Source organism: Oncorhynchus kisutch, linkage group LG11 (genome assembly GCF_002021735.2).
Source record: "Oncorhynchus kisutch isolate 150728-3 linkage group LG11, Okis_V2, whole genome shotgun sequence".
Lineage (NCBI taxonomy): Eukaryota > Metazoa > Chordata > Actinopteri > Salmoniformes > Salmonidae > Oncorhynchus > Oncorhynchus kisutch.
This window is the reverse complement of record NC_034184.2, coordinates 59,767,956-59,789,984: the sequence shown is the minus strand read 5'-3', so window position 1 is coordinate 59,789,984 and position 22,029 is coordinate 59,767,956. Positions and strand designations below refer to the sequence as shown.

General features: G+C 42.2%; 1 protein-coding gene across 1 annotated transcript in view; it reads left to right on the top strand.

Annotated features, from left to right (window-relative positions):
- The window catches only part of LOC109899497 (plexin domain-containing protein 2), a 177,307-nt gene that overhangs the window by 92,063 nt on the left and 63,215 nt on the right, over window positions 1-22,029 (top strand). The window contains exons 3-4 of the mRNA XM_020494793.2: window positions 19,136-19,282; window positions 21,127-21,196. Of these exons, the coding sequence (XP_020350382.2) occupies window positions 19,136-19,282; window positions 21,127-21,196 (217 nt within the window). The remainder of the gene's footprint in view (window positions 1-19,135; window positions 19,283-21,126; window positions 21,197-22,029) is intronic.

Sequence of the window (22,029 nt, the reverse complement as noted above, 5' to 3'; positions counted from 1 at the left end):
CCCTGCAAATCTATATACAGTGGGGAGAACAAGTATTTGATACACTGCCGATTTTGCAGGTTTTCCTACTTACAAAGCATGTAGAGGTCTGTCATTTTTATCATAGGTACACTTCAACTGTGAGAGACGGAATCTAAAACAAAAATCCAGAAAATCATATGGTATGATTTTTAAGTAATTAATTTTATTGCATGACATAAGTATTTGATCACCTACCAACCAGTAAGAATTCCGGCTCTCACAGACCTGTTTTTCTTTAAGAAGCCCTCTTTTTCTCCACTCATTACCTGTATTAACTGCACCCGTTTGAACTCTGTATAAAAGACATCTGTCCACACACTCAATCAAACAGACTCCAACCTCTCCACAATGGCCAAGACCAGAGAGCTGTGTAAGGACATCAGGGATATTATTGTAGACCTGCACAAGGCTGGGATGGGATACAGGACAATAGGCAAGCAGCTTGGTGAGAAGGCAACAACTGTTGGCGCAATTATTAGAAAATGGAAGAAGTTCAAGATGACGGTCAATCACCCCCTCGGTCTGGGGCTCCATGCAAGATCTCACCTCATGGGGCATCAATGATCATGAGGAAGGTGAGGGATCAGCCCAGAACTACACGGCAGGACCTGGTCAATGACCTGAAGAGAGCTGGGACCACAGTCTCAAAGAAAACCATTAGTAACACACTACGCCGTCATGGATTAAAATCCTGCAGGGCACGCAAGGTCCCCCTGCTCAAGCAAGCGCATGTCCAGGCCCGTCTGACTTTTGCAAATGACCATCTGGATGATCCAGAGGAGGAATGGGAGAAGGTAATGTGGTCTGATGAGACAAAAGTAGAGCTTTTTAGTCTAAACTCCACTCGCTGTGTTTGGAGGAAGAAGAAGGATGAGTACAACCCCAAGAACACCATCCTAACCGCGAAGCATGGAGGTGGAAACATCATTCTTTGGGGATGCTTTTCTGCAAAGGGGACAGGACAACTGCACCGTATTGAGGGGAGGATGGATGGGGCCATGTATCACAAGATCTTGTCCAACAACCTCCTTCCCTCAGTAAGAGCATTGAAGATGGGTCGTGGCTGGGTCTTCCAGCATGACAACGACCCGAAACACACAGCCAGGGCAACTAAGGAGTGGCTCCGTAAGAAGCATCTCAAGGTCCTAGAGTGGCCTAGCCAGGCCTGAACCCAATAGAAAATCTTTGGAGGGAGCTGAAAGTCTGTATTGCCCAGCGACAGCCCTGAAACCTGAAGGATCTGGAGAAGGTCTGTATGGAGGAGTGGGCCAAAATCCCTGCTGCAGTGTGTGCAAACCTGGTCAAGAACTACAGGAAACATATGATCTCTGTAATTGCAAACAAAGGTTTCTGTACCAAATATTAAGTTCTGCTTTTCTGATGTATCAAATACTTCTGTCATGCAATAAAATGCAAATTAATTACTTATTAATTACTTTAAATCATACAATGTGATTTTCTGGATTTTTGTTTCAGATTCCGTCTCTCACAGTTGAAGTGTACCTATGATAAAAATTACAGACCTCAACATGCTTTGTAAGTAGAAAAACCTGCAAAATCGGAGGGGTATCAAATACTTGTTCTCCCCACTGTATATATATATTAGCTTTAGAGATAATTTCCAGCAATTATTCTACACATTTTGCCATGGGGCTGAGAGAAAATGTGCAGTTTTAAAGCTAATTTCCTGAAATTCTACACATTTTTCCATGGCTTATGTCGTGTTCTTATGCCGTCTGAGTGACTCAAATATTATAACAAAATCCCTGGTTGCCCCACACTATGGCATTTTTAGGGTCTCCCTGACTGTGTAGTTTTTTTATTTAGGTGATTGTTAGTTTTTAAAGATATTTTTATATCTGGTTTTAGTCGTTTTAAGTTTAAACTGAAAACGTTTCACCATCCCTACAATTGTTTTTATCATCTGGAGAGGCGGCAACGACACAGGGGAAACACTGACAGTATAGAACTAGAATTAGAAAGCATCATTTTTGGGATGAACACGTGTGCTTGCTTTGGCTGTCCAAAGTATTTTATGAAAGTGGATAAAGTTTATACGTCTAAATAAACTAAAGGAGTCGGGGCACTAAAGACATAATCCAACATCGAGTAAGTGGTATTATATTTATACTGAGACTAGTCCGTGTGTCTGTTTGTTGACATGCTGCTGCTTAGTACTGATGAGGTGATCCAGTCTTTGATGAAGCCATGTGGAATTTAACATGGTGTCATCACGACATTCATCCCGCACCACATTCACCTCATTAACAACTCTACAACAATATCAACAGTCAACACAACATCACAACAAAATAACTGAGAATGTATTTCAGGATTATTTGTGAACTACTTATTGCATTTAATTCTTTTTTTGAATTTTCAAGTATAACTTATTTCAATGGAATGCTGTCTTGCATACAGTCGGTTTCTTACACTAAGAAATGTGTCACTGAAATTAAGTGTTAAATTAGTTTATCTCTAGCATTCTTCTTTGTTGTGTACCCAAACTTCCTGACAAGCAGGGTTGAGGGTCAATCAAATTTAAATTCAGTCAATTCCAAAATCAAATTGCATTCCAATTGCAATTATCCTCAATGCTTCTCTGAAAAATGTGGAATTAGAATTTCAGTTTACTTCCTGAATTAACTGAATTGAAAAATGGAATTGATTGACTCCAACCCTGCTGAGCAGTTCATGTTGTAGGCGTGACAACATCTATGCATTTGTTTTTGTTCAACGGAGAAGAATATATTAACGAGAGTAAGCTTTCTTGGTTTTTGTGGATGCTTATATTCAAATGCAGTGGGGTTTAAGAAAAAAAAAATCTTACAAGAGAGGTTTGAATGTTTAAAGATGCTACCAAATTGGTTTCAACCAAATGTAAACTGTCATTGATTTTTAGACGATGTGTCACGTTCTGACCTTTATTGCCTTGTTTTTGTATGTATTTAGTTAGGTCAGGGCGTGAGTTGGGGTGGGCAGTCTATGTTTGTTTTTCTATGATTTGGGGATTTGTATGTTTCGGCCTAGTATGGTTCTCAATCAGAGGCAGGTGTCATTAGTTGTCTCTGATTGAGAATCATACTTAGGTAGCCTGGGTTGCACTGTTTGTTTGTGGGTGATTGTCTATGTTAGTTGCTTGTGTCAGCACAGGTCTCATTTATAGCTTCACGGTCGTTATTAGTTTATTTTTTCTGTATTCAGTGTTCAGTACTTTCTTTAATTAAATATTCATCATGAACACGTACCACGCCGCATTTTGGTCCTCCGATCCTTCTCGCCTCTCCTCTTCAGATGAAGAGGAGGACGTCCGTGACACGATGCAAAATAGTTGGCCTATTATTCAAATTTTTCTATAATTTTCATGGATGTCAACAGCCCCCCCCCCCCCCCCCCCCCCATTACACTAACTCTTCCACCACTGCTGAAAAAAAATCCTAAGAGAAACACTGACTGTTATGTAATGTCTTACTGGCATAAAACCCAGGTTGAACTATTGAAACTATACAGCCTCCTACCTGTCATGTTGCCTAGTCTGAATTGACTGTATGTGTACATTGGCCAAATAAATCAAGGATTGTACATCTGCTCATTGATATGTTCATGTTTTTACCAAGGTTTTACCTAGACTCTTTTATGTTGGCTGCTGGGGGAGTTGCTGCTATTTGATGTGCTTCTACACCTGCATTGCTTGCTGTTTGGGTTTTTAGGCTGGGTTTCTGTAAAGCACTTTGAGATATCAGCTGATGTAAGAAGGGCTATATAAATAACTTTGATTTGATGTCTGTCCAGCCAGGGTCATATTAATTCATGCATATCAGAGCAACAAAACAAAAAAAGTGGGGAAAACGAGCATTTCTTTTTGGAGGAATTCATTTAGGGGGCCCTCCCCATTCTTGCTTACTTTCTGAACACGACCCTGGTCTGTGCTGTCTGTCTGATTGCTCAGGAGTATCCCAGGGGAGCGATACATTATTACATTCTTCATTTCTGTTTAGTTGGGAGTAGAGAGAGCGGGAAAAGAATTGACTCAGCTCTGAACATTTCAATTGCTTCATTTGATTTCCATCAAATATTCAGTTGCTTTAGTAGGACCCTTTCACAGTACCTTTATTAAAAGATTACCTGGGAGAGATGCTTTTCTAAATGTATATATATATATCTTACTTCACTGTATGACATTACCAGGAAATAGCTTCAATCATGCTGATTTGTGCCAGTACAACCAGATAGTTGACTGCAGTGCTCGGCACTGTCATTGCTCTCCAAACTGAACCTGCAGTGTTTTTGATCTCAGCCGGTGTCGTCCGCCTTGAACTTAGCCTGCCTCTCTCACTGTCCCACCTGGAGTGTGTCTCTCTGCCAGGGCTGAGGCTGAGATTAACATCATACTTCCCTCTACTGTGGTTTCTAGCCTAGCAGTGATTGCACATTTTTGCTATCAGCCTCCAATACAGCTCTCGTCTCAAGCACTGGAAGCCTATATCTTGACAGGAGGCAGGTTGCCAATATCTTTTTAGTTGTATTGTTTGGGACAGTCTCATGAAGTTCAGACAGGAACAAGTCTATGTGTCAGCCTAAAAGCTGCTAGCTGAGAAGGCTCCTAACCACATGTTTATCTGGTGCACAGAGAGACCTGCAACCACAGAACACTAGAGCTCTTCAATAACAACACACCTCTGTATGTGTGTGGGTGTAGACCCAAGTTAGGTAAATTTGATGGGGGTAGGGGCCACAAAAAATGTAAACTCATCAGGGGCCGTAGTGGCTCGTGGGTCTGTGTACCTGCATCCATACCCACACATGCAGTTAGAGCCGGCCCTAGCCTTTTGGGGGCCCTAAGCAATACCAGTATTTTTTATTGTGGCCCCCCTTTTGACAAAGAAGAGACCATTTCAGTTTTCGATTTAATTTCCTGCAATTCTACACATTTTGCCATGGGACATAGAGAAAATATTGTAGTTTTAAAGCATGTTTACGGCAATTCTACACATTTTGCCATGGGGTGGAGAGAAGAGTTAGCAATTGTATAACTAATTTCATTAATTTTGACTAATTTTGCCATAGGGTGGAGACAAATATTTGCAGTTTTTAAATATGAAATCTGATTATCAATTGGGGCACCCCGGTCGGTAATTCAACCATGATTACTGCAAGATTAGATAGTTGGTCGCTAGACTAACTTACTAATCAAAATTTGACTGACATGGCCGCCAGTTGCCCATGCCTGGTGTAGACCATAGACCATAGAGGCTGCTTTCAAGAGAACACCTCCTTGTCACATTCTCTTGAGCTATAAAGCTATAAAACAGTACAATTGTCCTCCCATCTAGGGGTTGTGCCAGGGGGCAATGAAATTCAAATTGCAAATCTCACTCCAAGCTTTCTTCAACAGTTGGCATTTTACAGGCTCATAAGTCTGCCTTTGGTTGCAACAGCTTGAGTTCATTGTTAAAACAAGAAAACAAAAGTTTCAAAATGCAAGCGTGACTTTTCTATCCATGTGTTTCACGATTTCATGTTTACTGTTGTGCTATTTTGTTACTCCTGTTTGCGTCGCACCTGGATGACGTGTTCAAAGCACCAATACTGGTTTGTTAGTGAGCAGGTGCAGCACACCTCAGCTCCATGCAATGCAATGCTGTTGGATTTCACCACACGCTCCACTAATGCTGCTCCAATGGGCAGGGGATGATGCAGAGTGATAAATAATGGATATAATGGATCAGAGACATTGTCAGCCGACGCGAGTGAGCGACACACACGAGTATTGCTTTCTTCGTAAAACGCTGAAGTGTGCGTGTTAGTGTGTGTATGTTTTTTGTGCGTATGTGCGTGCCAGTGTGCATACCTACGTGTGTGTGTGAATGTGTGTGTGCATTGTAGGAGGGATAGAGGGACACATAGAGTAGGGAGAGAGCCATTAAAGGTTATGAGATGACAGATGTTTGTTTTTCTACTGTATTGTTTGTATTCAGTAACACTGATGTGATTGATGCTCCAGTGTGACAGTATGCCTATTTACCCAATTAAACCAGCAAACTCTCTCTCTTTCTCTCTCTGTAGTCTGAGCTAAGTGATTAAACCCACAGGTAGATGTCGGGCCTGGAAATAGTTTTCTAACCTCTTATTTTTGTTTACAGGAAGTGCTAGGAACAATCTCATTGCACCACAATACATCTGTTTGGCAGAATCTCTTAAGAGATGACAGAGACATTTTGAAATGAAAAACATTGGCATAAAGATACTCAGGCGTCACCGTAACGCAATGTTGATGCAGTAGCTTGAATAAATGACTCATACATGAAATTGAAAAGTGAATTGGAAATGGTTTGGTTCACGGAATGCCACTCATACAGCAAACTGTATGTGGGTTTATTATTTGTCTGTTTAATGGCATTCACAGGGGGGAAACTAGTATGACAACAGCCAGCTGTCCCCCTCTCACCTCCTAGGAGTTCCTCCCCGCCTTCCTGCTCTTCCTCCTCTCCAAAGACGGGCGGAAATAGCCAACACATCCTGTGCTGATTAGTAGGAAACATACCAAGGGTCTAGCGGTTCTCGTTTTTCTTTGTTTTATAACCCCCAAAACTAATCTGCTGAGTAAGCCTGACTGGCTGCTACAGCGTGCTTGTTTTCTTAACAAGCTTTGTTCTGCACCCGCGGCTCCCAAATGCGAGAAGAAGAAAAAAACGCCTTTGGTAATGTGTGTTTTAAGGTCGACCAATTAATACAAAGCAATATCCCATCTGCTGTGCCTAGCTTCAATTAAGAGGTTTATTATGTATTAATCCCACCAGGGCTACGTATACCCAGAACACGCTCTATTCTATTCTACACTCTGAGGTTATACAGTATCTGACATTTTTGTCAAAAATGAGTGGGTTCTATCTGCAATCCAATCACAAACCTAAGCAAATATGGACGGACCAATCAGAACACGTTTTTGCCATCTCCCTCTAAGTATCATCTAGACTAGTCTAGCCAGCAAAAGTGGCACGCAAGCAAAAAAACACTGACAGAAATCTTCAAGTAAGGGATGTTGTCACATCGTTGATCTGTGATGACAGTAATTCATCTGATGACCATAATACATTTATTCATGTATTTGATGATGTGTTCGGACTCTATCCTGGTAAATAAAAAATCTAAAAATGATTTATGTATTCAGATATTTATTCAAATTTGCGCAGATATAACCTTACAGTCCCAATGTCACGACTCTAGTATTACAGCATGGGACGTGTTGAGGCCCACACATCTTCCACATTACTGTCCCCCACGGGGAATAATATGATGTGTTTATTCTTAATATGAGTTGTTATGTTTGTTTAATCCATGTAGTGTTTGTCTCACAGCTCTTTGACTAGCCCAACACGCACGCGCACACACAAACAGGTACACACACACACAGAATCAAAAACACAAGCACACACACGTGAGAGAGAGCATGCACGCACACATGTACACAAATTCACGCGTGCACTCACACACACCGCAATGTTCAGATTATCAGAGGAAGCACAAAGCACAGCGTGTCCTACTCATCAGTCTGATAGAGGTCAGTTGAAAGCCTCCTCTCCCTCCCCAAGCAAGTAAACAATTGAGCAACTTCCAAAGCTGCTGAATATTATTGGTTTTCAACCCACAATAACAAAGTGGAGATTCAGCACATTTGCAGACTAAGACGTTATCTTTGTTTGGCATGATGCCTGCTGACTTGTCATTTGGGGAGAGCGTTATCTTTGTAAATAACATTTCACCTGTCTTTAGTACAAAGAATCTACTTAATGTAAGTCCCAAATGGCACCCTATTCCCTAGATATTGCACTACTATTGAGCAGGGTATGTAACTATTTGGGACTTATCCCATCTGTTTCCCAACTTGGCTTTGTTGAATTGGCCTTACTAAAATGCCATGCAAGCTTTTTAGTTATTAGATAGAACTATTGTTTTGTAACTGAATGTTTTTTTCTATCTTATGCTGTATATATAGTCCATTCGGAAAGTACTCAGACCACTTCACTTTTTCCACATTTTGTTATGTTCCACCTTATTCTAAAATTAATTAAATCGTTTTTTCCCCTCATCAATTCTTTATTTATTTCACCTTTATTTAAAACCTCTTGAAGCTAGGGGGCACTAATTTTATGTTTGGAAAAATAACGTTCCCAAAGTAAACGGCCTATTGCTCAGGACCAGATGCTAGAAAATGCATATAATTGACAGCTTAGGATAGAAAACACTCTAAAGTTTCCAAAACTGTAAAAACATTGTCTGTGAGTATAACAGAACTGATTTTGCATTCGAAAGCCTGAGAAAAAATCCAATCAGGAAGTGACTCTTATTTAGAAACCCCTGTGTTTCTATGCATCCCTATTGCCCATTGAAAGGGATATCAACCAGATTCCCTTTTCTATGGCTTCCCTGAGGTCAACAGCCTTTAGACATAGTTTCAGGCTTTTATTTTGAAAAATGAGCGTGAACGACCACATTACGTAAGTGGACAGGTGGGGGCTCTCAGAGTGATTTGTGCACAAAAGAGAGAGGCGGCCATTGTTACTCCCGGTCCTAGTGAAAAGCCAACTGTCCCGGTTGATATATTATCGAATAGATATTTGAAAAACACCTTGAGGATTGATTATAAAAAACATTTGACATGTTTCTGTGTACATTATGGATATAATTTGGAATTTGTGTCTGCGTTGTCGTGACCGCTCTTTCCGGGGGATTCCTGGGCATAACGCACCAAACTACCGAAGGTATTTGGATATAAAAAATATCTTTATGGAACAAAAGGAACATTTGTTGTCTAACTGGGAGTCTCGTGAGTGAAAACATCCGAAGATCATCAAAGGTAAACGATTAATTTGATTGCTTTTCTGATTTTCGTGTCCAAGTTACCTGATGCTAGGTGTGCTTATTGTTTTGTTATGCTATCGATAAACTTACACAAACGCTTGTATTGCTTTCGCTGTAAAGCATAATTTCAAAATCTGAGACGACAGGGTGATTAACAAAAGGCTAAGCTGTGTTTCGCTATATTTCACTTGTGATTTCATGAATATGAATATTTTCTAGTAATATTATTTGACTATGCTATTCAGCATTGCTGATGACAAATATACCGGATCCGGGATGGGTGGTTGTAAGCCAGGTAGGCTAGTTGAGAACAAGTTCTCATTTACAACTGCGACCTGGCCAAGATAAAGCAAAGCAGTTCGACACATACAACAACACAGAGTTACAGATGGAATAAACTGTCACGCCCTGACCTTAGAGAGCTTTTTATGTCTCTATTTTGGTTTGGTCTGGGTGTGATTTGGGGTCGGCATTCTATGTACTTTTTTCTATGTTTTGTATTTCTTTGTTTTGGCCAGGTATGGTTCTCAATCAGGGACAGCTGACTATCGTTGTCTCTGATTGGGAACCATACTTAGGTGGCTTTTTCCAACCTGTGTTTTGTGGGTGTTTTGTGGGAAGTTGTTTTCTGTTTAGTATACTGCACCTGACAGGACTGTTTCGGTTTCGTTTATTCACTTTGTTATTTTGTTCTAGTGTTCAGTTTAATAAAATCATGAACACTTACCACGCTGCGCTTTGGTCCGATTCTTCCTCATCAGACGACACACCATAAACAAACATACAGTAGAAGAAAAGCTACACACAATACCCCAAAATGGCAAAGCAAAATTTTGAAAATTCTGTGAACAGTTAAAAAAATATATATCACATTTACATACTGTAAGTATTCAGTCCCTTACTCAGTACTTTGTTGAAGCACCTTTGGCAGCGATTACAGCTGTCACGCCCTGACCTTAGTTATCTTTGTTTTCTTTATTATTTTGGTTACGTCAGGGTGTGACAAGGGGTGGTTTGTTGTGTTTTTGTCCTGTCCAGGGCTTTTGTATGTCTATGTATTAGTTACCTGTGTCTCCACTTATTCTATATAGCTTCACGTTCATTTTGTTGTTTTTGTAAGTTTGTTGAAGTGTTCTTCGTTTCATTAAAATAGAAGATGTATTCACATCATGCTGCGCCTTGGTCTCATCGCTATAACGAATGTGACAACAGCCTTGATTCTTCTTGGGTATGTTGGAAGATGAACCTTCCCCCAGTCTGAGGTCCTGAGTGCTCTGGAGCAGGTTTTCAACAAGGATCTCTCTGTACTTTGCTCCATTCATCTTTCCCTCAATCCTTACTAGCCTCCCAGTCCCTGTTGCTGAAAAACATCCCCACAGCATAATGCTGCCACCACCATGCTTCACCGTAGGGATGATGCCAGGTTTTATCCAGACGTGACGTTCGTTTGGCATTCAGGCCAATGAGTTCAATCTTGGTTCCAAACCTCTTCCAGTTAAAAATGATGGAGGCCACCGTGTTCTTGGGGACCTTCAATGTTGCAGAAATGTTTTGGTACCCTTCCCAAGATCTGTGCCTCGACACAATGTCTCAGAGCTCTACGGATAATTCCCTCGACCTCAAGGCTAGTTTTTTGCTCTAACATGAAATAATATTGTATTAGTCACATGCGCCGAATAAAACAGGTGTAGACCTTGCAGTGAAATGCTTGCTTATGAGCCCCTAACCAACAATGCAGTTTCAAATAAATATGAATAAGAATAAGAAATAAAAGTAACAAATAATTAAAGAGCAGCAATAATATACAGGGAGGTCCCGGTATAGAGTCAATGTATGTGGGCACCGGTTAGTTGAGGTAATATATACATGTAGATAGAGTTATTAAAGTGACTATGCATAGATAACAACAACAGAGAGTAGCAGCTATGTAAAAGAGAAGGGGGGCAACGCAAATAGTCTGGGTGGCCGTTTGATTAGATGTTTAGGAGTCTTATGGCTTGGGTGTAGAAGCTGTTTAGAAGCCTCTTGGACATAGACTTGCCGTGCGGTAGCAGAGAAAACAGTCCATGACTAGGGTGGCTGAAGTCTTTGACAATTTTTCGGGCCTTCCCCTGACACCGCCTGGTATAGAGGTCCTGGATGGCAGGAAGCTTGGCCCCAGCGATGTACTGGGCCGTACGCACTATCCTCTGTAGTGCCTTGCGGTTGATGTGAGCCATGACCAGCCTTTCAAAGCACTTCATGACTACAGACGTGAGTGCTACGGGTCGGTAGTCATTTAGGCAGGTTACCTTAATGTTCTTGGGCACAGGGACTATGGTGGTCTGCTTGAAACATGTTGGTATTAGACTCGGAGAGGGAGAGGTTGAAAATGTCAGTGAAGACACTTGCATGTTGACCTGTTTAAAGGTCTTACATTGACTGCGGGGAGCGTGATGTGAGTCTTCAGGAATAGGTTGTTGTCTCATGCATGTTTCAGTGTTATTTACCTCAAAGCGAGCATAGAAGTAGTTTAGCTCGTCTGGTTGGCTCACGTCACTGCGCAGCTCTCGGCTGTGCTTCCCTTTGTAGTCTGTAATGGTTTGCAAGCCCTGCCACATCCGACGAGCATCAGAGACAGGGTAGTACGATTCAATCTTAGTCCTGTATTGATGCTTTGCCAGTTTGATGGTTCATTGGAGGGCATAGCGGGATTTCTTATAAGCTTCCGGGTTAGAGTCCCGCTCCTTGAAGGCGGCAGCTCTAGCCTTTAGCTCAGTGTGGATGTTGCCTGTAATCCATGGCTTCTGGTTGGGGTATGTACGTGCGGTCACTGTGGGGACGGCGTCATCGATAGACTTATTGATGAAGCCAATGACTGCTGTGGTGTACACCTCAATGCAATCATAGGAATCCCGGAACAGATTCCAGTCTATGCTAGCAAAACAGTCCTGTAGCTTAACATCTGCTGCATCTGACCACGTTTTTATTGATCGAGTCACTGGTGCTTCCTGCTTTAATTTTAGCTTGTAAGCAGGAATCAGGTTAGATTTATGGTCAGATTTGTCAAATGGAGAGCTTTGTATGTGTCTCTGTGTGCGGAGTAAAGGTGGTCCAGAGTTTTTCCCCCTCTGGTTGCACATTTAACATGCTGATAGAAATGTGGTAATATGGATTTAGGTTTCCCTGCATTAAAGTCTCCAGGCACTACGAGCTCCACCTATGGGTGAGCGTTTTCCTGTTTGCTTATGGTGGAATACAGCTACTTCAATCAGTCTTGGTGCCAGCATCAGTCTGTGGTGGTATATACAGTGGGGAGAACAAGTATTTGATACACTGAACCCAATAGAACATCTTTGGAGGGAGCTGAAAGTCCGTATTGCCCAGCAACAGCCCCGAAACCTGAAGGATCTGGAGGAGGTCTGTATGGAGGAGTTGGCCAAAATCCCTGCTGCAGTGTGTGCAAACCTGGTCAAGAACTACAGGAAACGTATGATCTCTGTAATTGCAAACAAAGGTTTCTGTACCAAATATTAAGTTCTGCATTTCTGATGTATCAAATACTTATGTTATGCAATAAAATACAAATGAATGTGATTTTCTGGATTTTTTGTTTTAGATTCCGTCTCTCACAGTTGAAGTGTACCTATGATAAAAATTACAGACCTCTACATGCTTTGTAAGTAGGAAAACCTACCAAATCGGAGGGGTATCAAATACTTGTTCTCCCCACTGTAGACAGCTATGAAAAATACAGATGAAAACTCTCTAGGTAGATCGTGTGATCTACAGCTTATCATGAGATACTCTCCCTCAGATGAGCAAAACCTCGAGACTTCCTTAGATATCGTGCACCAGCTGTTATTTACAAAAATACATAGTCCGGGGGCGCCCCTTGTCTTACTAGACATATCTGTTATATCCTGCAATACAGAGTATAGCCAGCCAGCTGTATGTTGATAATTTCGTCGTTCAGCCACGACTCCATGAAACACAAGATATTCCAGTTTTGAATGTCCCGTTGGTAGTTTAATCTTCCGCGTAGGTCATCGAGTTTATTTTCCAAAGATTGCACATTTGCTAGCAGAATGGAAGGAAGTGGGGGTTTATTCGATCGCCTATGAATTCTCAGAAGGCAGCCCGTCCTTTGGCCCCTTATTCTCTGCCTTCTCTTCACACAAAGGACAGGGATCTGGGCCTGTTCCCGGGAAAGCGGTATAGCATTCACGTCGGGCTCGTCAGACTCGCTAAAGGGAAAAAAGGATTCTGCCAGTTCGTGGTGAGTAATCACAGTTCTGATGTCCAGAAGTTATTTTCGGTCATAAGAAACGGCAGCAGCAACATTATGTACAAAATAAGTTTTTTTTTTTTTATACGTAAAACATCAGCCTTGTTCCCCAGCGCCATGCACTTTCAACTGTGGGTCCTTATATAGACAGGTATGTGCCTTTCCATATCATGTCCAATCAATTGAAGTTACCACGGGTGGATTCTAATAAAGTTGTAGAAACTGGATGATCAATGGAAACAGGATGCACCTGAGCTCTATTTTGAGTCTCATACTTAATTTTTTACACATTTTCTTCAGATTTACCATATTATACATGTCTTGAATCAGGTTTAACACTCCTATTTGTATTAGTGCGTTACAAGATGCCCAGATCAGAGAGAAGATGTCCCATTAAAAAAACATTCTACCAGCTGTTAGTTGTTGTCCCAAATGGCACCCAGTCCCATATATAATGCACTACTTTTAACCAGAGCCCTATGGGCCCTCGTCAAATGTATTGCCCTATGTAGATAATAGGTGCCATTTGGGATGCAGGCAGAGATAGGGGTGCAGCTCAGGGCGTTCGGCTTACTCCATACAGGAAACAGTAAAAGGAGTCGTGTGGCGTCCACATTGCTCGTAAAAGCCCTCATGAATGTGTCTGCTAAAAAACATGACCGGGGCCTTTTGCACTCCATTAGCCTATAAGCCAGGCTTTTACGAGCGCAGGATGTCATGCTTTCTGGCTTTCTTAATTTGATTAGCAGCCATTATGACCACTTCAGATGCTGACTGGGCCCAAATGGAACACATGAAGAGGAATGAAGAAGCATGCATAAGCCTACAGTACTGATAAGATTGTGCCTGATGGCTGACGTTTTACATGCTCCTAACCAACTGTGCTATTTGTTAGTTTTTTTTGTGTTGTTTGTAACTTATTTTTAAACCTATTTTGTACATAATGTTGCTGCTACCATCGCTTATGACCAAAAATAACTTGATTTGTGTGAAGAAAAGACAGAGGACAAGAAGAGGGCACAACAAAACCTTTTCCCCCTCAGGAGACTAAAAAGATTTGGATTGGGTCCACAGATCCTCAAAAAGTTCTACAGCTACACCATCGAGAGCATCCTGACAGGTTGCATCACCGCCTGGCATGCCAACTGCTCAGCATTTGACCGTAGGCGATACAGAGGATAGTGCATACGGCCCAGTACATCACTGGGGCCAAGCTTCCTGCCATCCAGGACCAAATAATAGGCGTGTCAGAGGAAAGCCCATAAAATTGTCAGAGACTCCAGTCACCCAAGTCATAGGCTGTTTTTTAAAGTGTATTTTATTTTTATTTCACCTTTATTTAACCAGGTAGGCCAGTTGAGAACAAGTTCTCATTTACAACTGTGACTTGGCCAAGGTAAAGCAAAGCAGTGCGACAAAAACAACAACACAGAGTTACACATAAACAAACATACAGTCAATAACACAATAGAAAAATGTATAGTGTGTGCAAATGTACAAGAGTAGGAGACGGTACGGTGGGACTCGAAATGTTCGGTGATCCTTTTGTTAACTTGGCTTTCGAAGACTTTAGAAAGGCAGGGCAGTGTCTCCCCCTTTGAAGAGGGGGATGACCGCGGCAGCTTTCCAAACTTTGGAGATTTCAGACAATACGAAAGAGAGGTTGAACAGGCTAGGGGTTTCAACAATAGGGGTTGCAACAATTTCTGAGGATCATTTTAGAAAGAGAGGGTCCGGATTGTTTAGCCCAGCTGATTTGTAGGGGTCCAGATTTTGCAGCGCTTTCAGAACATCAGCTGTCTGGATTTGGGTGAAGGGGGGTGGCCTTGGGAAAGTTGCTGAAGGGGGTTCTGAGATGTTGGTAGCCAGGTGGAAAGCATGGCCAACCGTAGAAAAATGCTTATTGAAATTATCGTAGATTTATTGGTGGTGACAATGTTTCCTATCCACAGTGCAGTGGGCAGCTCTTATTCTCCGAGGACTTTACAGTGTCTCAAAACTTTTTGGAATTAGTGCTACAGGATGCAAATGTCTGTTTGAAAAAGCTAGCCTTAGCTTTCCTAACTGACTGATTATATTGGTTCCTGACTTCCCTGAAAAGTTGCATATCATGGGGGCTATTTGATGCTAATGCAGAACGCCACAGGATGTTTTTGTGCTGGTCAAGGGCAGTCAAGTCTGTGTTGAACCAAGGGCTATATCTGTTCTTAGTTCTACATTTTAGGAATGGGGCATGCTTATTTAAGACGGTGAGGAAAGGACTTTTAAAGAGCAACCAGGCATCCTCTACTGACGGGATGAGGTCAATATCCTTCCAGGATACCCAGGCCAGGTTGATTAGAAAGGCCTGCTTGCTGAAGCATTTTAGGGAGCATTTGACAGTGATGAATGGTGGTCCTTTGACCGTAGACCCATTACGCACGTAAGCATTGAGGCATTGATCGCTGAGATCCTGGTTTAAGACAGCAGAGGTGTATTTAGAGGGCAAGTTGGTCAGGATGATATCTAAGAGGGTGCACATGGTTACGGATTTAGGTTTGTACCTGGTAGGTTCCTTGATCATTTGTGTGAGATTGAGGGCATCTAGCTTAGATTGTAGGATGGCCGGGGTGTTAAGCATGTCCCGGTTTAGGCCACCTAACAGTACGAACTCTGAAAATAGATGGGGGGGCAATCAATTCACATATGGTGTCCAGGGCACAGCTGGGGGCTGAAGGGGGTCTATAACAAGTGGTAACGGTGAGATACTTGTTTCTGGAAAGGTGGATTTTTATAAGTAGAAGCTCAAATTGTTTGGACAAAGACCTGGATTGTATGACAGAACTCTGCAGGCTATCTCTAAAGTAGATTGCAACTCCGCCCCTTTTGGCAGTTCTTTCTTGTCGGAAAATTTTATAGTTAGTGATGGAAATGTCAGGATTTTTGGTGGCCTTCCTAAGCCAGGATTCAGACACGGCAAGGACATTGGCAGAGTGTGCTAAAGCAGTGAATAAAACAAACTTAGGGAGGAGGCTTCTAATGTTAACATGCATGAAACCAAGGCTTTTACGGTTACAGAAGTCAACAAATGAGATCCATGTTGGCAGTAAAAGGGTCCAGGTCAATTGGTAAGAATTGGCTGATGGACCTCTTCAGCTAGACGGGAGATGGGCCTAGCTCGAGGCTAGCTCCAGCCTAACTAGTGCTTGCTTCGGGACAGAGAAGTTAGCCAGGCGTAGCCACTCGGATAGCAGCTAGCTAGCTGCGATGACCTGGTGTAAAGGTTCAGAGCTTGCGATAGGAATCCAGAGATGTGGTAGAGAAAAAGCAGTCCAATATGCTCTGGGTTGATATCAAGCAGTGCAGACTGACAATAATTGACCAGGCTGAGGCTGGTTGTTGTCCGAGTTAACGGTGATGACCGCTAGCAGTGGCTAACTGACTGCTAGCTAGTAGCTACAGTGCCTTGCGAAAGTATTCGGCCCCCTTTGTGAAGAATCAACAATAAGTGGGACACAATCATGAAGTGGAACGACATTTATTGGATATTTCAAACTTTTTTAACAAATCAAAAACTGAAAAATTGGGCGTGCAAAATTATTCAGCCCCTTTACTTTCAGTGCAGCAAACTCTCTCCAGAAGTTCAGTGAGGATCTCTGAATGATCCAATGTTGACCTAAATCACTAATGATGATAAATACATTCCACCTGTGTGTAATCAAGTCTCCGTATAAATGCACCTGCACTGTGATAGACTCAGAGGTCCGTTAAAAGCGCAGAGAGCATCATGAAGAACAAGGAACACACCAGGCAGGTCCGAGACACTGTTGTGAAGAAGTTTAAAGCCGGATTTGGATACAAAAAGATTCCCCAAGCTTTAAACATCCCAAGGAGCACTGTGCAAGCGATAATATTGAAATGGAAGGAGTATCAGACCACTGCAAATCTACCAAGACCTGGCCGTCCCTCTAAACTTTCAGCTCATACAAGGAGAAGACTGATCAGAGATGCAGCCAAGAGGCCCATGATCACTCTGGATGAACTGCAGAGATCTACAGCTGAGGTGGGAGACTCTGTCCATAGGACAACAATCAGTCGTATATTGCACAAATCTGGCCTTTATGGAAGAATGGCAAGAAGAAAGCCATTTCTTAAAGATATCCATAAAAAGTGTCGTTTAAAGTTTGCCACAAGCCACCTGGGAGACACACCAAACATGTGGAAGAAGGTGCTCTGGTCAGATGAAACCAAAATTGAACTTTTTGGCAACAATGCAAAACGTTATGTTTGGCGTAAAAGCAACACAGCCCATCACCCTGAACACACCATCCCCACTGTCAAACATGGTGGTGGCAGCATCATGGTTTGGGCCTGCTTTTCTTCAGCAGGGACAGGGAAGATGGTTAAAATTGATGGGAAGATGGATGGAGCCAAATACAGGACCATTCTGGAAGAAAACCTGATGGAGTCTGCAAAAGACCTGAGACTGGGACGGAGATTTGTCTTCCAACAAGACAATGATCCAAAACATAAAGCAGAATCTACAATGGAATGGTTCAAAAATAAACATATCCAGGTGTTAGAATGGCCAAGTCAAAGTCCAGACCTGAATCCAATCGAGAATCTGTGGAAAGAACTGAAAACTGCTGTTCACAAATGCTCTCCATCCAACCTCACTGAGCTCGAGCTGTTTTGCAAGGAGGAATGGGAAAAAATGTCAGTCTCTCGATGTGCAAAACTGATAGAGACATACCCCAAGCGACTTACAGCTGTAATCGCAGCAAAAGGTGGCGCTACAAAGTATTAACTTAAGGGGGCTGAATAATTTTGCACGCCCAATTTTTCAGTTTTTGATTTGTTAAAAAAGTTTGAAATATCCAATAAATGTCGTTCCACTTCATGATTGTGTCCCACTTATTGTTGATTCTTCACAAAAAATACAGTTTTATATCTTTATGTTTGAAGCCAGAAATGTGGCAAAAGGTCGCAAAGTTCAAGGGGGCCGAATACTTTTGCAAGGCACTGTTGTTAGCCGGCTAGCTTCTGATGGGGGTTCCGGTTCTAAAGTGTAAAGAAATAGCAGATCTGTACCACATTGGGTGAGGCGGGTTGCAGGAGAGTATGTTCAGTCCGATGGAAATTGAGATTTAAAAATGTAGACCGTCCCCTCGCCCATATCCGGGCGCGAACCAGGGACCCTCTGCACACATCAACAAAAGTCACCCACGAAGCATCGTTACCCATCGCTCCACAAAAGGTACATAAACTTGCAGAGCAAGGGGAACTACCACTTCAAGGTCTCAGAGCAAGTGACGTCACCGATTGAAACGCTATTTAGCTCGTACAACCGCTAACTAAGCTAGCCGTTTCACGTCCGTTACATATATATGAAGAGAAATATATACACATGGGACAAGACAAACAGACTTCCTACTGCTACGCCATCTTGGATACACCAACGCTTTCTATGCTACCGTTTTCATAACACCTGTCATCAACATTTTTACAAGTATATTATACAATGGATATCAGAACAGTTCTACAGGTTTAACTCAATTACTATGAATGGTAGTCATATATTTATCTGTAACTGTTATCATTTCAGACTAGTCTTCCATGCTTTTGCAGTTCATTTTGAAGCCAAGGGATTATTTATCTTGAGAGACAGAGAGATGTTTCTGTCTGGCTAGAAAACGTCCCACGGTAAAGCTGACTCGATGTGCATGAAGGAGCAGAGGCTCTATTTTAGTAAATCACTCGGAGCACAGGGTTACATCCACTCTCATTCAATACTTTCACTCCCTGCCTAACAATGTTTTGATGGCCTTTTGTAAATCTCAAGCTACGAACCACAGCTCTTGTCTTAGTATATTAATATCGACAAATGGTCACTTATTGAATCAATGCTTTTGTTTTGTTCCGATATAGGAACATCTATAGACTGTCTGTAACGGGACACTCCAAATAAAGTGGAACTAACCAGTGTTTTTGTTTTGTGTCCAATAGGAGGACACAGATCACAACTACTACACATCAAAGACCTACGGCCCCACGGACCCCATGAGCAAAGACTTGTGGGTAAACGTTGACCAGATGGACAAGGAGAAGGTGAAGATCCATGGCATTTTGTCCAACACTCACAGGCAAGCTGCGGTAAGACAACCTTCCTCTCAGATTCTGATTATGTGGAAAAATGAAGATACCTGGAATGACTTGGGATGATTTGATATGAAATAGACTCATAATGACTTTCAACTGGACAGACTCTGCAGCGGGAGCTGCACCCTGCAGCAGTAGGGTGAAGTTTCTGTAAACAATGATCTTGGGTCAGGGATCTTAAGCCAACTAATGGTTAAGGTTAGGATTGGGGAAGGGGAAGCTGATCCTAGATCTGCAACTAGGGAAAAATTCACTCCCTCTGCTTTGGGCATTGTATCAGGTCCTTGTACAGTCAGGAGACCGAGAACAGGGTGGCATGAAGGAGAGAGGAGGGAAGGAGGGAGGATGGGGGTAAACAATGAAACAATGTCCCGTCCACAATGAGTAAAGACACAAAATGGAGTGGTGCATTGTGTATTCTCCCCTTCAGTCTCTGGATGATGGATTAAGCCATACAAACTGGGGCAAGGCTTCCCTTTTAATTGGAGAGTGTTATGGAGAGTGCAGCTTTCCTTATTCTTCCATAGTGAATGAACCGAGCAAGTGGTATTGGGGAAGTTTTCTCAGCGTATGTCCCAAATGGCACCCTATTCCCTACATAGTGCACTACTTTTGACCTCTGGGCCCTGGTCAAAAGTAATGCACTACATAGGGAAAAGGGTGTCATTTGCGACGTACGCTTAGACTGTGTCCAGAGAATCAATATGTTGGATGCTGAACATGAATACCCAAAGTGAATGGTCATTGAAGCAGGAGAGAAGAAGAGAGGGAGAGAAACACACCACACTGACCGCAACATCACATCAGACACAAGCCATTTGACCTGGGGATAGTAGTGCCAGCCAGCCCAGCCAGCTGTACCAAACCCCATTCAGCCAAACTGACAAGGACCTTCGCTGAGCAGGGGATACGCAGAGGATGCATCCCTTTGCACACTATTTCCTATGTAGTGCTCTTTGACCAGAGAAGCGCACTATATAGGATAGGATGCCGTTTGGGACACCACCCCCAGAGATTACCATAAGGAGACTAGTGGGCCAGAAATGTGACTTCCGTGTTCGACAACGTGTCTTAGAAGGAGGAGAAGGAAGTCTCACTGTTAGCAGTGTTGATTTGTGGCACCGCGTTGTGCCAGCCCCAGTGTGTTGGAATACCCACAGAACATAATCAGCCAATGGAATCGTAAAACAAGCAAATTCATCAAAATAAAGCGTAGGAGCTAAACTGTTGAACGACTGTGTTTAGTCATGGTAATTGACTGTGGTTGGCCGCAGCATTAGTCCCCCTGGCCTAATCCTGGATTATGTTGCCATGTTTACCATGGAGTTATCCACACTATTCCCTATATACAGTCCTATGGGCCCTGGACAAAAGTAGTGAATCAATAGAAATATAGTAATATAATATAAATATACTGTCGTCAGCTCATTAAGTTTTTTTAAACTTGTTATCGAATTCATTTTTCAGTAATTGGTCGGGAACATTTTGGTACTAATCTTGTTTTGCTCATTGAAAAATGCATGTTCTTTTATGTTCAAGCTCTAGGAAGGATGTGTAAAAAAAAAAAAATGTATGAACTCAGAAATGTTTTGTTTTCATAACCACAGCATTGTATTTTATCCTGGGAGATGTATATTTGCTTAAAAACAAATCATAACGTGGCTTGTGGTAAAATGAATAGTCAGCTACCCTAAGAACTGAGAAAGGTTGAGCAGAAGAATGTTCTTTTTCTGTCTGAGACTGAAGTTTTATCCTAATGTCTTTTTCAGTCTTATCTTACGTGTCTTTTTGGAGCTCTCTTTCTGACCCGGTCTTGTGTTTTTCCCCCCTTCGTGCAGAGAGTCAATCTATCCTTCGATTTCCCCTTTTATGGACATTTCCTGCGTGATCTCACCGTGGCAACTGGTGGTAAGTGAACAACCTCTTCCTGAGTTAATGTTGTCGTGATTGAGGGAGATCGAATGAATGCTAGCAAAAGTGAAATGGTGTGTGTCAATGCATGCGTGCGCGCATGTTTATTTATTTATTTTAAATGTTATTTCACCTTTATTTAACCAGGTAGGCTAGTTGAGAACAAGTTCTCATTTGCAACTGCGACCTGGCCAAGATAAAGCATAGCAATTTGACACATACAACAACACAGTTACACATGGAATAAACAAAACATAGTCAATAATACAGTAGAAAAAAAGAATATATCCAGTGAGCGCAAATGAGGTAAGATAAGGGTGTAATAGGCAATAAGGGAGTAATAGGCAATAAGGGAGTAATAGGCAATAAGGGAGTAATAGGCAGGCAATAAATAGGCCATGGTGGCGAAGTAAATATAATATAGCAATTACACACTGGAATGGTAGATGTGCAGAAGATGAATGTGCAAGTAGAGATACTGGGGTGCAAAGGAGCAAGATAAATAAATAAATACAGTATGGGGATGAGGTAGGTAGATAGATGGGCTGTTTACAGATGGGCTATTTACAGGTGCAGTGATCTGTGAGCTGCTCTGACAGCTGCTGCTTAAAGCTAGTCAGGGAGATATGAGTCTCCAGCTTCAGAGATGTTTGTAGTTCGTTCCAGTCATTGGCAGCAGAGAACTGGAAGGAAAGTCGACCAAAGGAAGAATTGGCTTTGGAGGTGACCAGTGAGATATACCTGCTGGAGCGCGTGCTACGAGTGGGTACTGCTATGGTGACCAATGAGCTGAGATAAGGCAGGGCTTTACCTAGCAGAGACTTGTAGAT